The sequence below is a fragment of the Rhipicephalus microplus genome, chromosome X, assembly GCF_043290135.1.
Source record: "Rhipicephalus microplus isolate Deutch F79 chromosome X, USDA_Rmic, whole genome shotgun sequence".
Classification (NCBI taxonomy): domain Eukaryota; kingdom Metazoa; phylum Arthropoda; class Arachnida; order Ixodida; family Ixodidae; genus Rhipicephalus; species Rhipicephalus microplus.
The window spans coordinates 117,104,464-117,126,771 of NC_134710.1; the positions used below are offsets into that span (position 1 = coordinate 117,104,464).

At 42.8% G+C, this 22,308-nt stretch overlaps 1 protein-coding gene across 7 annotated transcripts in view; it reads right to left on the reverse strand.

Annotated features, from left to right (window-relative positions):
• LOC119176339 (uncharacterized) overlaps positions 1–21,867 on the reverse strand; it is a 79,402-nt gene extending 57,535 nt beyond the window's left edge. For 2 of the 7 annotated variants that reach the window (XM_037427567.2, XM_075877455.1), the window contains exons 1-5: positions 21,378–21,867; positions 20,498–20,756; positions 11,785–12,033; positions 6,454–6,663; positions 4,258–4,459 (exon numbers count right to left, since the gene is read on the reverse strand). In XM_037427567.2, the coding sequence (XP_037283464.1) occupies positions 4,258–4,459; positions 6,454–6,663; positions 11,785–12,033; positions 20,498–20,683 (847 nt within the window). In that variant the 5' untranslated portion in view covers positions 20,684–20,756; positions 21,378–21,867. The other 5 variants (XM_075877456.1, XM_075877459.1, XM_075877458.1 and 2 more) reach the window with 5 other exon arrangements.
• Positions 21,868–22,308: the final 441 nt, after the last annotated feature.

Below are 22,308 nucleotides of genomic sequence, written 5' to 3' on the forward strand. Positions count from 1 at the left end.
TGCCGCCAAAGCATGGGGCTACGTTACTAGACTCTTTGAACAGGAACACCAAAACGCTTCTAGCCTTCAAGTCTCTATCGCCTTTAAAGGGGCCGTAAACCACTTCCAATGTTCTTTCAGGCATTTCAAGTAAATGTGCGTATCATGTACAGGATGCCCTAGCAATCAACGATTCTGCACGTGGCAGCACTCTGAGCCACCAGTGCGCCACAAATTCCAAGAACCAATCCATCTTCCTTTTCGGCCCATTCAGGCCTCCCCATGACGCGCCGTGCCACATCTCTGACGCGCCAAGCCAAATATGCCAAATATGCTGTCGAGCAAGAGCTTACAACTTCCTGTCAGTCTGCAAGCAGCTGTTCGCGCTGCTTGTTGTTGTTCGTCGTGTTGCCCAAGTGTAACACGTGCAGAGCACGGCGTGTCCCAGTATGGGCCCATCGCGTTGACAATTCTTTGAAGGCATATGCGCAATAGGTTCCATATCGACACGATTACGGCAGCCACGGTCCGCCAACAAGCACGCAACTGACGGAGTCGGCGGTTGGAGTCGCAGCAACCAGAAGTAGACGGTGTTTCAAGCAGCGCGTAAGCAATGACGTATGCCACGCGAGATTGGGAGGGGCGCTCAGGTGAGAGGGCAAACCGGCGTGGGAGAGGATACCCGCAGAGGGAAGCCCAGGAGAGAGCGAAATGTGTGGTCGTCCCGGTTTCGATAAACACGTTTAACTCTGCTATTACTGCACTGTTTCAAAAAATTCTCACGTCTGTGTGTTCCTTGTACACTCGTGCACAATTTCCCCACAATAACTGAATTTCGACACCTGGGTGGTTTACACGCCCTTCAATAAACCACTGCGTTGGCTGAGTGCCCTCGGAGCTCATAGATCGCTATGGCGTCGCCGCGACAGCGGTTTCATGCACGGCAACAGCGGCAAACGGTAGTTCAGTTTTCAATCAGCATGCGATAGCTGTGCACATGCCTTCAAAACTAAGTCACTTTTTGCGATCTATGATCGCATCTAGCGCAGTTTTGTCTGCAGTGTTTGCGGTAATCGGCATCACTTACTGGCCGAACGTTGGACGCGAGCACACTTTTGGACTTCTGTCTATGCCGTTGCCATACGTGATCATGTCAAGAGGGACTGTTGTGACAAACGACAATCACACACGTAGAAGACATTGCGTGCGCTGGCTGACAAACGACAATCACACACGTAGAAGACATTGCGTGCGCTGGCTGCGTGCGTAGTACTTCCGAAGCTTTGAGTGTGCTGCTTTCAGGCTTCGTTCTACGGTTTCGGTAGAGAAGTTCATATCACACGCCGCGATTAGAAAAAGTGTCCAGAGCATACGAATTTTGGCCTAATCGACACAACAGAATTTCGATGGGCAATTTTGCAAATTGGTATCTGTCGGTCTCGCATCACTGCAATAGGTTCGCAAAATGAGATGGATTCGCAAAAAGTCTTCGGACTGGCCTGCATTTTCGACAATTCGGACAAGTCAGGCACATAAATTTCGATGCCAGGGAGATTTTTATGGCAACCGTACACATGGGAAGAATGGTCAAAATCCGGGAGTCTCCCAGATCATCCAAGAGACTTTGCAGGTATGCAAGTGCGTGTTGGGGCATGTTAGATCGTTATTGTACGTTGTGTCTGTTCTGTGGTTATGCTATGGGGCAATACAGAACCTACACGGCTGCTTTTAAGTTGAAAGGGATTGATCATGCACTAAACAATGGCAACAGGGCCGACGGTAGGCACTTTGGAGTCGACGGGTCTTGTGTTTGCAACTGGAGACAGCAGCACGGGCAGCTGAAAGCCACCAAGAAGCACTGGACCTTCTGCATGCGTAAGACTGGGATGGATGATAAAACTTTATTTTGTCACAAAGTTACTCCGGACTTTCGTGCTAGATGGCCATCAGGTCAAGGAGGACGTCGTACGCAAAACTTTTGCGGGCTCCCGTTGAGTGACGAACGCTACGCTACGCCCGCAAGCTTTGCGTACGGTATTCCAAAACTGTATTTGCTTGCAGCTCTTGTGTCGGAAATTCATCTTGCCTTGTGTTGAAACTGCAGCTTCATTGTTAAGGTAAGTCTTGCTGAGTACTTCTCAAAGCTTGTAGTTAGTTGCTAGCATGAGAATTTTGATTTGCAGTCACTTCCATTACCCCCCCCCCCCCCCCCAGCTCCGTACGCTTTCGCGGAAACTTTTCTTGTGTAATTCTCGCATCCCCCCACTTTTTATCGATCTAGCGTGAAAAAAAAAGTGCAAGGATTATGCAGGTAAATACGGTACTTAGAATCCTCAAACACTTTCAGAAGGCTAGGACACCTAGATAATCGCTTTTACTTGTTTTCTTTTAAAGTAGGGCTCCCCGTTTTCGTATTAATTTCAAAAAGTCTAGCAAATACCCGCAGAAAAATTTTTCACAATTCCGATTTATTCAAAAGCTACAATTTCAAAAGAGCATTTTCAACAGTCAAAGAGCGTTTTAAAACTTGAGATTCATCATTTTAATAGAGCGAACATCCATTAGTGACAGCAACCTCATAATGTATGCAATTGCAAATATTAAAACAAGCTTTAAGGTTGTAACACTGGCCAACGTAGGTATTTAGTATTGAAGTATTTGTGCTTGTGTGCATATGTATTTGTGTGTTCAAACCTGTTGAGATATCTGAAATACATTTGATTGATTGATATGTGGGGTTTAACGTCCCAAAACCACTATATGATTATGAGAGACGCCGTAGTGGAGGGCTCCGGAAATTTAGACCACCTGGGGTTCTTTAACGTGCACCCAAATCTGAGCACACGGGCCTACAACATTTCCGCCTCCATCGGAAATGCAGCCGCCGCAGCCGGGATTCGAACCCGCGCCCTGCGGGTCAGCAGCCGAGTACCTTAGCCACTAGACCACCGCGGCGGGGCATATCTGAAATACATTTCGTCTGCATGTTTTTGTGTTAAGACATAACTTCATGCAAGGTTTCACAATATATAGAATATTAATATTAATAAGTCCTTCACTTTTTATCAAGAAAACGAGAGAGGACAAGCAGCTTGCCTAGCTCCCGCCGCCCAAAAGTACACTTTGGCTAGTTACCAGCAGTGCAGTGCAGTGTTACATCAGTGCAGTGCAGCCTTTATAAGTGGATAAGTAAAGAGCAAGGGGAAAAAGTAAAGGAGGAAGAAACAAGATTACCAGAAACAATGCAATGTGTTTGTATTGGAAATAAAAATTAATAAAAGCCCATTTGACAGCTTATAATGAAAAATTAAGCACCAAATTCTAAAGAATTGGGTATTTGCTAAAATTAAACTTCGATAAACACCGAATTGCCTCCCAAAAAGAAAACTAAAAAAAAACATCCTCTGAACTTCAAGAAAAATAAACTCCGAAAATTCGGAGCCCTATTTATAAGGAAGTGCATAGCAGCTAGAAACACATACTAAATAGGTAGGCAAAAACAATGAAATATTACAAGGAAGCTTTAGGCAAAAGACACAATAAGTGCATCAATTTATTTAATGGCACAATGTCAGCCATTAACTATGCATCTGGACTCTAAAGGTGATGTGAACTCTGCTCTGAACATAAGAATCACTTAAACAGCAAAACTAACTTGAATGGCAATGTACAACAAACTACAGGTAGCAGAAACGAAACAACTCAAATTATTAAGTCTAAAGTGGCCCATTCATTCTGTAAGAGCAGTACTTCAGTGGACCACTTCAACGAGTAAGCATGCATCCATGCACAAGCCGTCATGCACAAGTGGTGAAGGGAAAAAAAAAACCAAGCCAAAAGTCATGACTATGGGATCCCTGAAAAACACTAACAAAAAAGACGAATGGAGAAAACCTTCTGAAGCTGAAAAAAAAAATAAAATTGAAAATGTTATACTTTCATAACCACATATTACAGCTATTATAGTCAAAGCTTGATACAAGAAACTCTCACATAATATTTACAAATTATTTATCTCAACCTTTCACTTAACACAATGCAATATTTACCATTTTTATTACTGCAGTATTTAAAGCAGGTTGCTATTGAAAAATTTTTTAAATTTATCTATTTTTTTGCTTTCTTAATCTGCACAAGAAATTTTTGTGGCAGGATGACTGTGTGAAAAAAAATCATGATGAATCGAAACAGACAGATTCTTTTTAGCATGCCAGTGATATTGACCTTGCTAAAATTTGGGCAGTGATTATGGCTGTAAAAACTTCATTGCACAGTCACCTTGCTGTCCTGGTTGCACAGGAGGCTGAGTAGCACCAGTTGATCCTATAAGCTCTTCAGAAGTGTGTGTCCAACCAAGAGCTTTAGTGCCAGGCTGAGCAGGCCCTTCAGTTGCAGATGTCAGGCTGCTGGAAGTAGGCACTGAGCCTTCAACATAAAACTGGCTTTGCTGGCTGTCTGCTACCCCAGCGGCAAGGGAACCCTATGAATGCAAACAATAATCCCAAGCTAAGCAAAAACAGCTAGACTAGTTGGTGCTGGTTATATTTATGGAATACAATACCAGTGAAAAAACGCGGACTACTAGGAGGACACCAACTATGCCAAATGTGGTATTGTTGAAGTTTGCTGCTACTAGTTCGTGTCCTTGTTTGTTAGTACCATTTTCTAAAGTAATCATCTCATGAAGGCTTGTCTGGAAACCTATCACATCACATTTCATCTTTTTAAATTACTGTAAAAGCTTGTTGATTTGGATTCCACAGGACTGGAAAAAATGGCTGAAATAACTAACTGCTGGATTATATGAAGGCTCAAGAAAACACACAAATGCTTAATATATAAATGCACTTTCATTAGATGTGAAGCAGCTCTTTAACTAGCCTGTGTAACCCTGTCCTTCCGTACGAACGCGCCGTGCGCCGCAGGTGTCGGCGCGGTGCCAAGTAGGTCACGCCCCTGTTGTGCCTTGGCGTCACGCTCCACTCCCAGTTTTCGCCGACGTCACACTATCCCTCGCCAGCCGTGCACTCGCCGCGGCGCCTGCTGCTGCTGCCTCGACCATTTGCCTAAAACACATGCCGCGACTGCCGCTTGCTACAGCGCTGACTCGTCGGATCACACGCCGTGCGCCTAACATACGCATTTAAACATGTATTTACGTGTCACCTACAATACCTACGCCAGCCACCGCTTCAAACGAATTTTCCAGCGCTCACTGCAGCACCCGCATTAACGCCGTTCAACCCACGTGCAATGCTGATTGATTTGTGGGGTTTAACATCCCAAAACCACCATATGATTATGAGAGACGCCCCGTGCGCAACACTGCTGTTTCACATCCCATTGCATTAGGGTTACCTTCGGGGAAATAATGCAAGTTTTTTCTTGATTATATGTAAATCCCATACTTATTCTGCGTATGACTGCATATGACTTGTGGCGTATTCGGGCACGAGTTTACAAACGCTCTGAAAAGTGGCCGCATGTTCGGTTGGTAGAATTTGAGCGCTCAGGCTACCTTCGGTTGGTTCTTTCCGAGCGTCAAACTCCGACTTGGAGCACCCCCAACTGCTCCGACTTTAAAGTCGGGGCGTGGCGCAATCTGGCTGGGAGTACAAAGCCCGTGATACAAGCAGACAGTGTGAGTGCACATTTATGTGGACAAGATCGCCGGACGCGTAATACTTCCATGCACATGTGTTGTTCATGGCGTTTTTCAGTGTGTACGTGGCTACTTCACATCTATGTAGCCATAAATCCACCATGTCAAAAAGGAGGCGGTTAGTGAAGACAGAGGAAACGTCACTGCTGTTGTTACAGAAGCTCACTTACGAATGCCTTGAAGATAATAGCTCAGACAACGACAATCGCCAGATTTACATCCCGAGCTCAGAAGGTTGTTGCTCCGTGCAGACATGTCAAAGATGGTGCCTTTTGTCAATGCAGCGCACAAATGTTTAGCTTGCGGCTTCCCGTGCGGACTACAAGATGACACTACAGGCGCGCTGCTCCAAGATCGCCGGTGTATTTGGTTGGTATGCTGCCTTTAGCGCTCCAATTGCGAGCTGCCTCGACATCTGGCGACTCCGAGCCAAAGGACCGGAGCGGTAAATTTAATACACCATTAAACTTCACCCATACGCTCCCTCCTTTACCACGTGTTTGCCAAAACCATGTCCTACAGCATAGAACCTACCCCTTGCTACCACAGCTTATACACCTTGTGTAGAGCACGACAGGATCTTATCGCACTTGAACATAACACAAAATGGTGAATTCTTGCTTTCAGTGTCCTTACAATTGCTATTATCGAAAAAAGGCAAGGTTTCCTGACAATAATAACTTTATAAAATCACTTGTCCCTGACTCAGCTCGTTAATTTAAAAGTCGCTCTTTTAACATGCACAAACACCCTAATCACCATCCCAAAGTCATGACCAAATATGTTACACTTGGCCACTGCTTCATGCATACCTGTTTTGTGTTAGGCCCCAACTTATGCAGTAAGCTAGCAAAGTGTTTTTTAATAGTAGCTGCAAGCTCTGCTGATGACTTTGCTGCTGCAGACTTGCTGGAGTTTCTCTCTTGAGGCAAACTTTTCGAAATCTTGCTCAGGGCCTTCCAAGCAGAGTAAGAAAATTGCACTTGCAGTTCAAGGTAGGATCCAAGGCATGATCCCACAGCCTGTAAAGAGCACACTCGCTTTGAGATAAAGAGATGGCAATAGGACACTTCAATAGCTTTTAATGGTCCTAGTTGATAAGTACAGCCATATCAGTATTGTAGCTTTCACAGGTTACTTTCTACAAGGCCAAGCATTCATGTTTCTCCATTCGGTTTTGAAAAAAGGCTTGCAATAAGTAATGAAAACACTTTCATTGAAATCTTGGTTTTCATAAACACTGAAAAAAGGGCAAATTTAGTGCGTCATAGTGCCATTCATTACATTACAACAGGAATTTACAAATATAAATGGGACGTCCCAACTATAAACGCCACCCACCCATTCATACACCCACCCACTCATCTACCTTTCTACCTAATCCTACCTACTCACCCAATTACCCACCCACTCAATCAACCACCCACCTATGCATTCACACACACATGTACAAAACCTGGATATGAAAACATGAATTTGCAACACATTAGCTGTTTATAGCAATTATTGCATTTCTGCAACAAAGCTTCAGAATTGCCACACAAACTACAGCTACCCACACTACAGTTGTGGCAGGATAACTCGAATACAGCCAGTCAGAAGCAGTACACACTAGTCATTGATTATTTGAGTAAGCTACAACACTTTCAAGTCACTTTCGTCCTAAAATAACACTACATATATAATCAGCTGTTGACATCTTCCCAGTTCTGCAGACACCAAGCCACATTATCATTTCAAAATACTTAGGTTGCACTAATCAAAAAGCAGCTATGTTGCAAAAATGGAACTATCTGCAACAGAATATTCTTCTACTGTGTATTTTTTGTTCTAGTACTTCACTCTAATGTCATAAATTAAGAAAATTGAAAATATAATTATTAAATAAATTGAAAGATAGAATATTTTCACAAAGTTTGATATTCCCATTGTTATGCCCCCCTTAAAGGCCAACTTCAGCAATTTTTTGACCATGTCAGAACAATAGTACTTTTATATTCCTGAGAGACCTGATAGCAGAAATACTCTAGAAAATTGGACAATTTCAAATAGGCAAGAAATTGCAACGCCAACACTGAAACCAAACCGAGCAGTAACATCTCCACGTGATAAGCCAGCAAAAAGGAGAGATTGTGTAAGGCATGCCAGTCCCACCTGTGCATAGTATAAAATCTGTGCTGAGCAGACACTCAGGAGAAATGAGACTCTCTTCGCAACCAACGTTTTTAGAACCACTAAAGTTTTGCAGCTCCACTCGCGAGCTCGTACACGCGGGTGATGCGTGAACTTGCAACGCAGCTGTTCCGTTTTGCTTCACTTGCCGTGGCCCGTGAAATCGAATATGGCAGTGCACCATTTCTCTTAATGGTGCGTTGCCGAAGCTGATCGTGGAGGCAATGCACATGCTGCAGCAATCTGAGATGCAACAGAAGTAGCCGCTTGCAATGCACTGCGTGTTTCTCAGTGCTCACTTTCTCCTACTCCGTGCGTGATTGTTCGCCAACGGTGATTGCTTCGGAAGCAATTCTTTTGATTTAGCGTCTGAGAAAGAGACAAAGTTGAAGAATGCCATCTTTATGCACGTGTTGCACGAGCAGCTAAGAGGAACACCGGTCACCACTTCTGAAAGCTTATCCTACCAGGATTGTGAGGATAGGAACTAACTACGCTACAAGTCGCGTAACCGAGCTTAGAGAATGCAAATCAGGTGCCTGCTTTAAGAGAGTTTGGTTATGGCCTTTCTCAAAAAATCAAAACTAAATCACCCAAACATCAACAATGGTTCACTGTTTTACGATTTGTTTAGGATGAAAAATTTATTCACATGTGCGAATATAATTTTCAACACCGTAAAAAATTCAACCGCCAGAGTCGTGAGTGATCTCGCAACCTTCAGCTCAGCAGCCTAGCACCATAACCACAGTTCGACCGTGGTGGCTAAACATAGGTTTATGGCAATTGAATATTCGTGCGAGAGGAGATCTAGACAGGCAAATAGGACAAGTTTTATTATATTTTGATATTTATGGAGCATGCCTTATGAAATGATTGCTTTTGAAGCAGCAGAGGTTATTGAAAAAGTTTATTTGTCGGAATCTCGGCTGTCACGGCCATTAAAAGCTGCACGACGATAGGAAGCATGGGCGTTATATCAGATGACACACAAGACATAATGCAAGATGGAACTGCGGCGCCATTAGTTCTTGCATCGACTGTCACGTGCACTTCAGAGAGCAAGCGTCTATGGGGAGCTGCGCAACTGACCTGGTTCAAGAAACGATTGCAACAGCTGTACCATGTTTGTTACTGACCGTGGAACGTGTGCCAGCTCCTCGGAGCAGTCAGAAAATGACTGCTGTGAGTCAAACGCATTTGGAGGCTAACTAAAATCACCATCTTCTTTGATGAAGTAGAACACACCTGCTTAGTTACTTGCTTGCCTGGTTGTGCATTCCACTGCCAGATGGCGCCACATGTCCAGGCAACTCAAGATTGTGGGGCCAAGATAAGGTAAAATGCTATCACTGAGAAGTCTGCAGACTAATACTGCTATGGGAAGAGCGCGTAAGTTTGGCAACAGCAGCATTCAACAGGCCGTTGGTAAAGCCGAAGGAATATAATATAAGCCCAGTACAAGCCACCTTTCACATGACACACGGCTATATACCAATAGAATAGTCATGATGCACCCTGTATATGTTACGGAAAGTGTTTCTGTACGATAATGTTCATGCATGTGCACTCCACAGCCAGTACAGTATTACCGCACTTTCCGTGCACTAAACCAGCACTGCTAGCTAAAACACTATAAAGATGTAGAGTGCGAGTGTTTTGTGATTGACAACATACACTCAAACCTTCATATAACGAACCCAGATATAGTGAAATATCAGTTGTAACAAAGTCAATGAAGAATAGTCTTGCAGTAGAGCAATGGACAAAGTGTTAGGAATACGTACGTGTTTATAACAAATGTCTGGATATAACGAACTTATTTCCATGCAAGATGCAACAGTGTTATAATGATGTTTCAGTGTAATTACATGATAAATCACTTAAGACCCATAACGCAACACCACTTGCCACCCATTACACACACACTAACAAGAAACTGCAATTCGCATGCCAAACCAATAAAGCCCTGGCCTAACACATACAATTCTTGCCTTGTAGACAACAGATGCAACAGTGGCACCTCTGTTCCATTACTTCTGCATTACCTGAAATGATGTCACACACACAATGTTGCCAATTATTTCGAGAAGCAAGGTGGAAGAGTCGAGTCAATCGTAATCAATAAAATTTATTTGTAATGAACCTGCACATCTCTTCAGCCTGTTTATGGCATTAATGACATAGACGTGAATGTACCCAGTGAATTTAATTGATCTGGTGTACTCGAAAGATTGCTGTAGTTGCCCTTCAAAGCGTTAGTAAACAAACTCATGGTCCAAAATATGTGATAAAGCTATAACTGCAGGCTTGTGCAATGTGAATGTTCTGCCCCAAGAACTTTGCGAATAAGTGTGATAATTGTGAAGTTACAGGGTATAGAACAACCTGCTCCAGCTGGTTTTGGCTTCTCGCTCAGTTTTCTCACCTTCTCGGCAGCCAAGAAGGGTAGGCGGAGCTCACTATCGTGACTACGCCCACTTTTGCAACGTAACACAATCTTAGCGAATACGTCATCGGCACAAGGATCACCCTGGAGGCATGGTGCATAAGAGCAGAAAATGTTCTTCTCTGCAATCCAATGTGGTGCCGTTTTCTAGTATAGAGGACCAATCAACGAAGTCGGTGCAACGTGATGTTGCCCATGAGCAAGATTACGTCACTTCGTGTACAAGTAGAACTAGACAAGCACTTAAATTGTTTTTCAGAATAAAGCATTTGCACGGCGCATAACACACTGCTATTTATAAACTGTGATCACCACGGCTCTTTGCACAAATCATCAAGTTTCTTTGGGGGACGTAACCAAAAAAAAATATCTGAGACTGTTTACTAGAACTGTAAACACCTTGGCACCAACCTGAGTCACCTCTCTGATAAAATTAGCTAAAATTTGTTTCCCAAGGCAACACATAAGCTAATGCAAATTCCTTTACTTTGAATATGAAATTTATTATGACAACAAATGTAGAAGACCAGACAAAATTATAACGACATCATCAAGTTGTCATAAGAAATACCTGCAGCACTCCTAAAAGCTCTGACTACGTCCGCGTCAATGCGTGGTCAATTGAGATTTCAGCATTGCTAAGACAAAAAACGAACGGGCTTTTTTTGAAAGTGTAGTGGATGAAGGGACATTATATACACCAGCAGAAAAAAAAAGAAAAAAAAAAGATGGGACAAAGAAAGGACACAGACCACAGAACTGTGTTCTGTGAACCAACCTGCCCAAATCGTGAACCAACCAACCCAAATGCGTACCCTACAGCATATACACTGTGCCAGACTGCTTTTCATTAATCTTTTAGCAATAATTCTGTATAGATACTTTCATAGACTTTTCACTTTTATATTAACATGCAAACGAAAAAGTCTATATAAAGTATTTCAAAAAATTCTTCCCCACTTCATACATTTGCACCCATTATTGAGCCCATTTTCTGGCATGGAACACCAAGCATACTGCACACAAAGGGCAAAAATCACTAAATGAAATCCCCCAAGGTTATATGCAAAATACTTTACACAACATTGCCTCAACATTCAACAATGCAGAAACTACTTTCAAAATGACATTCCTTGACTACACCCTGGCCAGGTCAGCTTTGTTCCAGTCAAACTTATTAAATCTGCAAATTGTACAAGTTGGCAAATGACTCATTACAATAGCACAATAGGTGTAATGAAAATTTGTGACCTGATAAGTTCTATGTTACCCCCCCCCCCCCTCCGCCTTGTGTAATACGCTGACAGGGGCCTTTAAGGGAAAAATAAATGATGATGACCACTTATGACAAAGACAAGCAAAAAAGCTCATGTGCTCAGTGTTCTTTTTGCTTGTCCTTATGGTGCTGCTGATGAACACTATAGTAGTAATGTTAATGGCCCACACCATTCGGTGCAACTTTTGGGGAAGCCTCAGGAAAAAGGTGAAACATATGTCTACAAAATTAAAAGCAGAAAAACACCTGAATGCTTTCCGTAAGTGCAGCAGATTCATCACCAGGAGATTCTCCCTCCAGTTTGTTCAGAACATCCTGCAGTGTCATCAGAGTCTCTGTCTTCACTGCTGCACTGGCAGCTGCTGTTACTCGTCCCAAATCTTCCCAGGCACCAAGAAAGAGGGCAGCAACTTCTCGGTAAACAGGTACATTGTGAAAGACCCTCACCAGGCTCTTGGCCAAGACACTGCTTGAGCTACAAAATGAGTTCAGTGCCTGTGAGAAGAGAAAAATGTTGGCAATAGGCTCGTAAATGAAGTAGCATGGAAATACTATGACCAAATGTAGACAGCTAATAAGATGTCATGATGCTGCAGCCACACTCTGAATTTCCCACAACACATGCATACGACATAGTGCACACTGAGACAATACATATTAGTGCAGAAACTGATCTTGAGATGCCTTAAGGGGACATGCTACTCGAAGACACTTTTTCTTTAATATTCACCCTAGAGCAATGAAACTTGAGCTGTTTATGAAACTTTTTATGCTGATTTCAAATATATAATTAGTTTTCTTGCAAGTTACACACTTTTAGGTTTGCAACATGACAAAGTGAAAACCGTAACCCTTTTGCCCCCCCTCTTTTCATCCCTAAAATTCTGTAATTTTTTATCATTCATAGTTCATTATGCTTCAAATAAAGTGTACAGTGCGAATAATTAATTAGGCAGCACATACAAAATATGTAATACGCGTGAAAATTAATAGACATAAAAAGTCCCTATTTCACCTACCCGAGTAAAGGTATACGGACAATTTCTTTATTATACAATAAAATATTGATATTTAAACTAGATAATTGCATTCATCATAATTTGGAAAAAATGTGGGCAATATTTCATGCAGATCCGAGCACTAGAAGTGCCCGAAAAAGGAGGGGCACATTTAAAAAAAAATGGCAAAATTTGTGTTTTGAGAAAAACGAGTTTTTTAAATTAAATTTTAGTTTTTGTTTATGAGGAATATCATTAAATCTGACGAAATTTATACACCAAAAAGAACAATCCTTCTTGTAGTGGCCACTGTGACTATAATACGCCAGCACCATGAGTTGGTCCCTGTCGGCGTTTTCGAGCCGACTTCTCACAGACAGGGCCATGAAACGCTTGCCAAACTTACACTCCATCTGGCAGAGCCTTGTGCCAACTGCAAGCTAGAAAGAAGTTTGACAGGACTGCGAAATCCAAACTAAGTCAAGTGTCATGCCATTTTGCAGCCATGTTTGTGTCACATACCATCGTACATAATGGCAATGTCGTCCCTGCTAAGTTCTCTCATGCGAGCTCTTTCGACCTCTCAAGATTGGCGCTTACGTCATCCATTGCCGCATCACGAACTTTCCGACTGACGGGTGTGAATGACTTTGATGTATTGGCTTTTGCAAGCCAACAACTGCCACAAATCGGACCAGCTGCTTGTAGCCTATTCCTACAGAGCGCGCCGCACAACGGCTTTCACTTGCGAGCAATGCCTTTTTTCACTCATAACGGAGATAATTACACGAGAAAAGCATTGCTCAGCTGCGCTGCTCGACAAGACATGGATCCCGCAAATAGGTTTCACAGCACATACAGGCGCGCAGCAGCTAATGGCTGTCCCCGATTCGTACCATGTGATAAGCCAGTCGCGGCGCTCGAAAAACGCGCAGAAGAGTGATTCTTTTTATTATTTTTTGCGCTGCATCAGTGAAAAAAACTTGTTATTTGAAAAGAGAGGCTAGACTCTTCGACTCGTGCGATCAACAATGACTAAAGGGGGCGCATTATCGACGGCAAGGTGCTCGAAAACTGCACACTTTCGACCTTCTAACAGGCACCTAGTGTTCTTTAAATGAAATTTTAAAGCATTTCTAGTTAAGTCTCGACCTGTATTATTTTTTTCATAACAGTTGAGATACTAATCTTATCAAAACAGGCGAAAATTTAAAAATCGGTAATTTTGAAAAAAAACTCGCGTTTTTCAACCCGCATCTCCCTTTAATGATGCAATACAGGATATTGACAAAACTTATCCATCCACTCACAATGTTTGATCTTGTTTATTACTTGGAATGTGGCAATTGACTGATATGTGAGGTTTAACGTCCCAAAACCATCATATGATTATGAGAGACGCCGTAGTGGAGGGCTCCGGAAAATTCGACCACCTGGGGTTCTTTTAACGTGCACCCAAATCTGAGCACACGGGCCTACAACATTTCCGCCTCCATCGGAAATGCAGCCGCCGCAGCCGGGATTTGAACCCGCAACCTGCGGGTCAGCAGCCGAGTACCTTAGCCACTAGACCACCGCGGCGGGGCGGAATGTGGCAATTGTGAAATTGATAAAATTTAAAGCTATATTGAATTGAGCTGGTCGGTATGAATACACTGCCTCAGCGAATCCCACTGAGGAGCGAGAACAAGGTTAAATTTTTCATACTGCAATTTTATCGAGTCTTTGGGTGACTGACTGATTGAGCTGCATAAGGGAAGTAAATAACAAAATTTGTTTATCATATTACGACCCCTCAAAATAGTTTCAATTCAATGTAGGTTTCTTTTACGGGCACACCAGCACCCAACAGCTAATATGGCAACAGCATAAATGAACGCCTCTGTCCCGTAACATTTTCATGTTTCTATCAGTAAACACACGCCTTGCAAGCATCAGTAATCTTAACCTCCCCTATTGTTCAAATGTGTGCAGTGAAAGACAAATACAATTTCCTGAAGCGAAACTATGTTCAAACGTGTGCAGTGAAAGACTAATACAATTTCCTGATGCGAAACTATGGAACGATTTGTCTCTTGAGATAGAAGTCTCAAGAAATATTGATATTACTTGCAACCGCTTAGTTTCTAACCATAAATCTTGAGTTTCTATTTGCCCTTATAAATTTTCTTGTGTATATTTAGTGTGTTTGTACTAATTATGTGCTCACTGCTTTTCAGTGTTGTTCTTTAAATATGAATAACATCTGTCACTTATTATATTCCCACTATTGTTTATTTTATTACAATAGCAGTTATACAGACACTCTCAACGGATATTTGCCATCGCAGTTACCGTGATGTCCTAGATATGTATATATACGTACACCTAAATATATATATATAACGTGCACCTAAATCTGACTACACGGGCCTACAACATTTCCGCCTCCATCGGAAATACAGCTGCCACAGCCTGGATTTGACAGTTTATTAAAACACTGACAAGTTTATTAAAAGACACATAAAAATAAAACATACAAAAAAAATTACGCAGACAAGCAGCGCAATCACTGCCATGTGAGAATCTTGCGAGCAAGTAAAAAGACGAGAGAAAGCACACAAACCAAGATCGGTAAACAGTTTTAACCGCGAATATGCAGTAACAAGGTATGACAGCAAAATAAGCTTGTCAGTTGCAAGTAAGCGATGTGTCTACTTCTTGTTCTGCAGTTCACGCTACTTTGAATAAAATGCGGTCAGAGGATTGTCAGTTATTTTGAAACTTGCGAAGAAATCAAATGCAAATTTCTTTTCCTTTCGTCCACAAGTATGTCTGCCAGACTGGTCGATGTATTAACACAAGGCTCAGCGAGCACCAAAGTTCATTGAATGGAGCCATCTCATCTCGCCTCGCTCTGTCAACCACACAAATGTAGTCCCCTATCCATCTACAAATGCACAATAATTTTATACCATGAGCCTAATCAGACAACACAAGCAATTTCAAAGGCATGTCATGTCACAAATAACGATGAGCTTTGTGTAAGTCTACCTTCTCGTTCGGTACAAAAAAGCCATTCAAATTTATTAATCAATGCACAATTGGGTTAAATGACCTTGTGTGCTGCACCCCAATTTTCGTATATTTGTAAAAGAAACAAGGGACAACGCCCGTACGCTGGGCTAACTGTTCTTATTCTGCCTTCGTACCCTCTCTTCTTCGTGCTCATTGAGCCCGAGGCCCAAGCTCTGCTGCTGTTAATAATCATTACAATACCTTTATTATCTTTTTTATGTGCTTTGTGCTTTTATCTTTTATGTGCTTTTAGCTTTGTTGTTTCTTGCCCGCGTGCTGTTGGCGTTTTAGGAGCAGATATAAAATTTGCCCTACCTTAATTGGAGTTCCGAGCATTGTCAAAGCATCTTGTAAATATTAATATTTCCTATGAAATATATCTAACACACAAAAATTAATGAAAATCTCATATAGCAAACAATGGCAGATTGTCAGAATTGCTCTGTGAAATGTAATACAGTTTAAAATACTAGTATTTGTGGCAGAAATCAAATGAAACCGGTAAAGCTGAGTGCCATATTTTAGAAGTAACCACAGTCCCATATAACTGTTGCCAAATAAGCAGTAGATACTAATCGGTATGAGATAAAAGCAATTCGGCTAATTGTCACTTTTCACCACATTAGCCTGCATGTCTAGCCGAGAAAAAAAAAACAGCTATATGCTTGAAGGGGCCCTGCGACACTGTCACGGACGGCCATTTTTGGCGGCCCCGCGTCACGGCAATTAACGGGCGCCGTCCTCCCCCACTGACCGTGGGAACGGCGGGCGCATGAAAGGGAGCCGAGAAGTGCAGAATGGCATGCTCTTCTTAGAACGTCACCGACGACCTTTGATCCTTTTGTAACTGCGGCGGCGTCTGCAAGGTCGTGGAAGGCCACGATGTACCCCGAACAAGGATTAGGCTACGGGACGCACCGGCTGAGAGCCAAACAGTCTGAGCGTTTCCCACGGGGGAAACCATGGGAAAACTTCTGGTGGCCAAGCCGTATGACAACATCCCAACAGGCTGTCACTCTTGCTAGTTGAGGGCCCTCTCCTAATTAAAAAAGGGGTGGGGTCAATATATTTTTTGGAGCGGAGTTTCCATCAATGAAATGCGCATTATTGGACCCATGTAGAGCTCTCTTGTCCCCAAGGAAGAGAGCGAGGAGACACGAGGGGAATTTAAGCGCAGGATTTTTCCCTGCTAGGCAGACTAGTCGCTGACCAACATGGTGTAGAAACAAATCAACAAGTATCTCTTCTAGAAGTTTTTAGTGTGGCTCTGTATCAGTTGGCCACCTAAACCTAGCCGTTCGTCTAGTTGTGACGCGATATTAACGTCTGCAACGTAGACATCGAGACTTCGCCTCGAGTTAGCTCAACCTGCTCGAAGTCACCTGCAAGCACTAGCCTCCCGGAGCCACCAGCGTTGCAACACCACCGACATCGCAGTCGTGCCAGAACTCTCTTCGACTTCTCGCGTCCGATCGTCGGGGACACAACGCTGCCGGTCATCACACGTATGCCTTCACCTGTTTATATCTTCGAACTTTCTCCTCCGTAGTCTATTGTTGTTAGTTTGTGTAGTTTGTAATAGTTCTCTCGCGTAAGCTGGTTTATTGTTTTTATATGTATTTTTTAGTTGTATCAAGTCTTGATGTATTTTGTTAGTTGTATTAAAGTGTTGTACTAGATCCCGTGTGCTGCAATATCACTAGAGTAAAGTTTGTTTTGTTTTCTCACGTCTCTGATCTCTTTACTGTCTCTGCTTGCGTACGGAACGAACTAACCTGCTGTCATTCTCGTCGCCGACTTCATGCTGGCGACGCTAGAGTGGCAGCTTGTAACAAAACTGGCGTCCGCTAGTGTGGCAGCTTGTAACAGACACTATTTGAGCATGTATTTTTCATCGGTTTTCTGGTCCTGTGGAATGCGCCGATATTGTCGCGCAAATGGCAACGCCAAAATCGACGCAGTTATAATTTTATTTCACGGGACAAATACCATGATTTCAGACTACGACGACACACATCGGCTACTTTTTTTATAGGAAGTGACGCCATGTCATGTAGCGTGACGACAAAAACCGTTCGCTTTTTATTCGTTTTACGCGACAAATAGTGTGCAATATTCATATGATAGTAGCTAGGCTATAGGAGTGAATGCTAAAAACAGCAAAAACATTTTTTACTCTTTCTCAGAAAGAAATCATTTCTGTTTCTAAATGATGTACTTTCAGAACAATGAACACAATGCTTAGCCTGTGAACGAGGCTATGGTATGCCAGCAACTAAAGGTGAGAGCGCATGCCGTGTTTTTAGCGAGCCAAAAATGCGGCAAGTGGTGGGCGATGGCATTGCCGTAAAATGAGTTTTGCAAGCAAGCGGAGAAGTGACCCCGCCCAAAGCATATGTGTGTATCTTACACAGTTTGACAGTGGGAGCAGAGCGTCTGCTACCCGGCGCACGTGGTTTGTAGTAACCATGCTTACGATGCCGTCAAAGAGTGCGGTAGCGAGGTATTGTGCGAAGGCCATCGTGAGGTGACATTTCCAGTATGTCTTTATGAGACCCGCACTGTGATTGGAAGCGGTCATTGACGTCAACACGCAAGTCAAATGCGAAAGAATGTTTCTCGTTGTCGTCTTCTCGTGTTTTCAACTTTGAGGACTCACAACTTTACCTTCCATGCACCAATTTCCATAATTCTTGTTGCATTCGTCTCAGTAACCAACGCTACATGCATTGCAGCGCTAAATAAGACTGTCCTAAGAGTGTCACAGAGCCCCTTTATATGTCATACAAATGAGATTAGAGCCGATAATGCTACACACTAGTAGTACACTGCGATAGTACACGGATTATTTTCAGTTTTTTTAGGACTTGTGAGTCTGTCAAACAGTAAAAGTTCATCATTCTCATTCTCTCAGTGGCATAGTGTCTATGCAGGCTCCTTCCACAGTGCTTCCCACGGCAATGATTGGAAGTACAGGTTTCGGATCTGCTACAGATGGATTATGTTACTATGATTCAAGATGCTTACTTGTAGAGCTTAAAACAAAGTGATATAAATTTATTTTGCCTTGAAACTTGCCTCATTTTCTTTTATGTAAAGCTTGATGCAAAAAAAGTTTGCGTGACCATAAAATGGAAGTGAAAGCTGGACAAATGCAACCACCAGGATATGCAGTGCAATGCAGTAGTTAGTGTTCCATGTTTGGCATCACAATATAACGAATTATTTTTTTACAACACTTATAACACGCTTGTTTTTCCCTTGAAACTACCCATTATCTATTTATGAAAATAACAGTACATGGTGTTACAACAATCTCAGCACCAGTTTCCTCCTCAAGTTATTATATGAAACTCTATATGTAGCATTGACCATTGTAAACATTGTATATTGTAAACTGAAAGGGCATGAAAAATGCCATCCTTTATTAAATAAAAGGTCATGTGACTTGGATGAGGACACTTTTTTGTTAGACCATCGCATCTATCAGGAATAATCATTAGCTTAGGTAACCCAGTGGTTATGACTTCGGGTAACGTTGCACCAAGCCTTACAAGATGGCAATTTCAATTGAGGCTATAGCATCTGCATTCCAATGGGAGCAGAAAAAAATTAAAATAATAGTACTTGTGCACTGTGTATTTAATACACACTGAAGAGAGCAGGTGGTTAAACATGAACCAAAGTCTGCCTTACTGTGAGCCTTACAGTCATGTTGCACCTGTTTCACATAAAACCACAGAATCAGTTTATTTGTAATGAAGGCGAACATCATTTTTGGAGGCAGAGCTGCTTATTGCATAGCACAAAATGTGTCGACTAGGTGCCACCTGTCCAGTTTTGGACCGGCTCGGCCGCTTTTTTTAGACAGCGGACAAGTTGCCGGCTGCACCAGCCATCTCCCCCTGCCCCCCATTAGCTTTTTTTTTTAGAGCAGTAAATGAAGCATCATTCTAATGATAGATACTTTTATGTGAGCAATTAGACAAGTAGGTTAGCTCACTGTGCCGTTTTTGTTTGTACATCAGCTTTATTTGGCTCAAGGAAAGCAATGCTATATTAAATGTCACTGCATGCCAAAGAAGTCGCATCAATTTCACATCTGGTAACTCAACCCCTCCCCCAACTGAAGGGCCAGTCTTTAGTTCAAGAAGAGGTCGTAACTCTAGTGTCGACCCTTACAAGATGAATTTTGTGCACACAGGAATTAGTCCAAGCAAGATAGCTTTGTCAATAACATGTACATTATATAGGCACATAACTAAAAGAGCATAAAAGGGTGTTTGATCCTAACCAAATGTTTACAATCTATAAAAATCTGTCAGAAAGAAAAAAATCAAATTAAGACAGTGAACATGAAAAGTTTACATCTCTTCAAGTTGATTTTAAAGAAAGCATTCAGCTAGCTAATCAGACTTCAGCCAATTAGAATTTCTCAAATAAATGCATGGTGTAATAGGCAACAATGCACTTGTTGGTGCTGCAGCGGAGACATCTCTCAAACATACAAACAGCAGTGACCATAGGACTACTTGTGCCCTTCAAACTTCTCCAAAATGCTGGTATTAAATAAACTAATCCTGACCCAAACAAGAACAAGCTGCGGCTCGGTTACACTCTTCATGCTTGAAAGTGCTAATGGCTCTATGCACTTACTGTTGCGAAGACTGCAGTTGTCTGTGCAGCGATATCTGTCATTCAAAACAAAACACGCGCACTTAGCTGCATCCCTACAGTGTGTGCAAGCGTGCAATAGATTTTATTACCTGATAACACAAGTACAGCGGCTTGCAGTACTTGAGCAAAAAAAAAAAAAAAAGTATGCACCATCGTTCCCCACTACGATGTGTCACGGTTTTGGCACACTAACTTGCACTATTATTTCTTTCACATGCTCACCTCACCTGTATATACGCCGAGCAGTGGTCGAGGAAGCTACAGACTTCATTCATAAACGCCGACCTGCTGAATGCATGGTCTGGAAATGCGATGCCTTCAGAGTTTGACTGATTGCCATGCGAAAGCCCGAACGTGTTGACGGATCCACTCTTGTGAGAACCGAAATTGAAGTGTCGCCTGAGGTTGGCCATAGTGCGATAGAGGCAACGTTGTAGCAGCACTAAACATCACTCAGTGGACTCCACAAGACGATCGTATCCATAGCTGCACAGAAAACAAGATAGCGCGATGATAAACCGATAAGGCTCAGCCGGCCATCCTAAGTGAATGCACAGGAAACGGGAAGACGACACCATACTTCAAGATGATTCACAAGCAAAACACGCCCACGCGGTTTTCAGCAATTGCAATAAACGAAAACATAAGCACGATGACATCAGCGCACTACAGTAAAGTAAGTTACCATTATCAATGCGCAAGTAAAAAAAAAAACAATGTCCGAAAATGTCGCGTGAACGAGTTTTCCATCTCCACCCTTGACGCGATATTTATCGCACAAGCATTGTTATGCACATACTTTCAAAATTAATTTTTTTGATGAAGACGCGCTTCAAAAAATACGGCAAGCTCGCACCCTCACAAGATTTAAAACAGAACGCTCTTAGCGGCAAAATTATTCGCAACGGCCGCTTAATGTAAGACTGTGACTCTACTGAGCGAACATTTTCGGCAGTTTACGCTGCCTACGCCCCACAACATCGCATGGATGGACACGCCACAGAGTACACACGTAGTCGTTCGTGACGCATTGGTACAGCGAACATTTGTTAGGCTTATCAAGCACTTAGTCACAAGCTAAACATCGATTCATAACAGCCACATTACCTCACCATTCTCATCAAATTGCACGAAGCAACACACGCAGCGTATGCTGCCCCTAATGGAAAACTTTTAAAACCATAATAAATCGCCAATGACCTGCGCGCCATCTACCGATCTCGCTGCCACAACGGGCAGAAACATCATCCAACATCCAAGTCAAAGCGGTAGGTGTGTGTAACTGGACTTGAAGTAGCCATAAAAAAGTAAATCGCAGCGAATGAACGATATACAATACACCTCTTCGTTATCACTTATATGTGTAGTTTTACATCCCCAAAAGCCTGATATGATTATGAGAGACACGGTAGTGGAGGGCCCTGAAATTTAGACGATATGGTGTTCTGCAATGAGCACTGACAACGCCCGGCCACGAAATGCGCCCGCCACGGCCTGGATCGAACCCACGACCTCAGGGTCAGCAGCCGAGCACCCTACTAGCTTAGAAGTGTGGCAGCTTGGGCTAGTTGGTATGGCATGACGATAGTTATAGCGCGAGAACAAAACGACGACAAAGAGACAAGAAGGACACGTTTTGTGTCCTTCTTGTCTCTTTGTCATCGTTTTGTTCTCGCGTTTTAACTATCGTCACCCTATTAGCCCCGAGAAGTTGGAGTGGCGCCACCTGGCGGATTACGTCATGGCACGGACTCTTCGATACCAGCCGCGGCGCGCCCATAGAGTAACATATTTTATTGTATGGCCTACAGCCGCATTCCGACGGCGGTGAAAATCAAGAACAGGCTTCTGTTTGGATACAAAAAATTGATTGGTGCATAATCATGGAATCTTCGATTTGGCTTGCACTAGTTCAGAAAAGTGCAGGTGCAGAAAAAGCGGTGCCAAGCGGTGCAGTGAGCGTGCAGCGCCGGTCGAGCAAGTGCAGGTGCAGCCTCAACCACGCCTCGGCACTAGCCGACACTAGCGCGCGACGGCT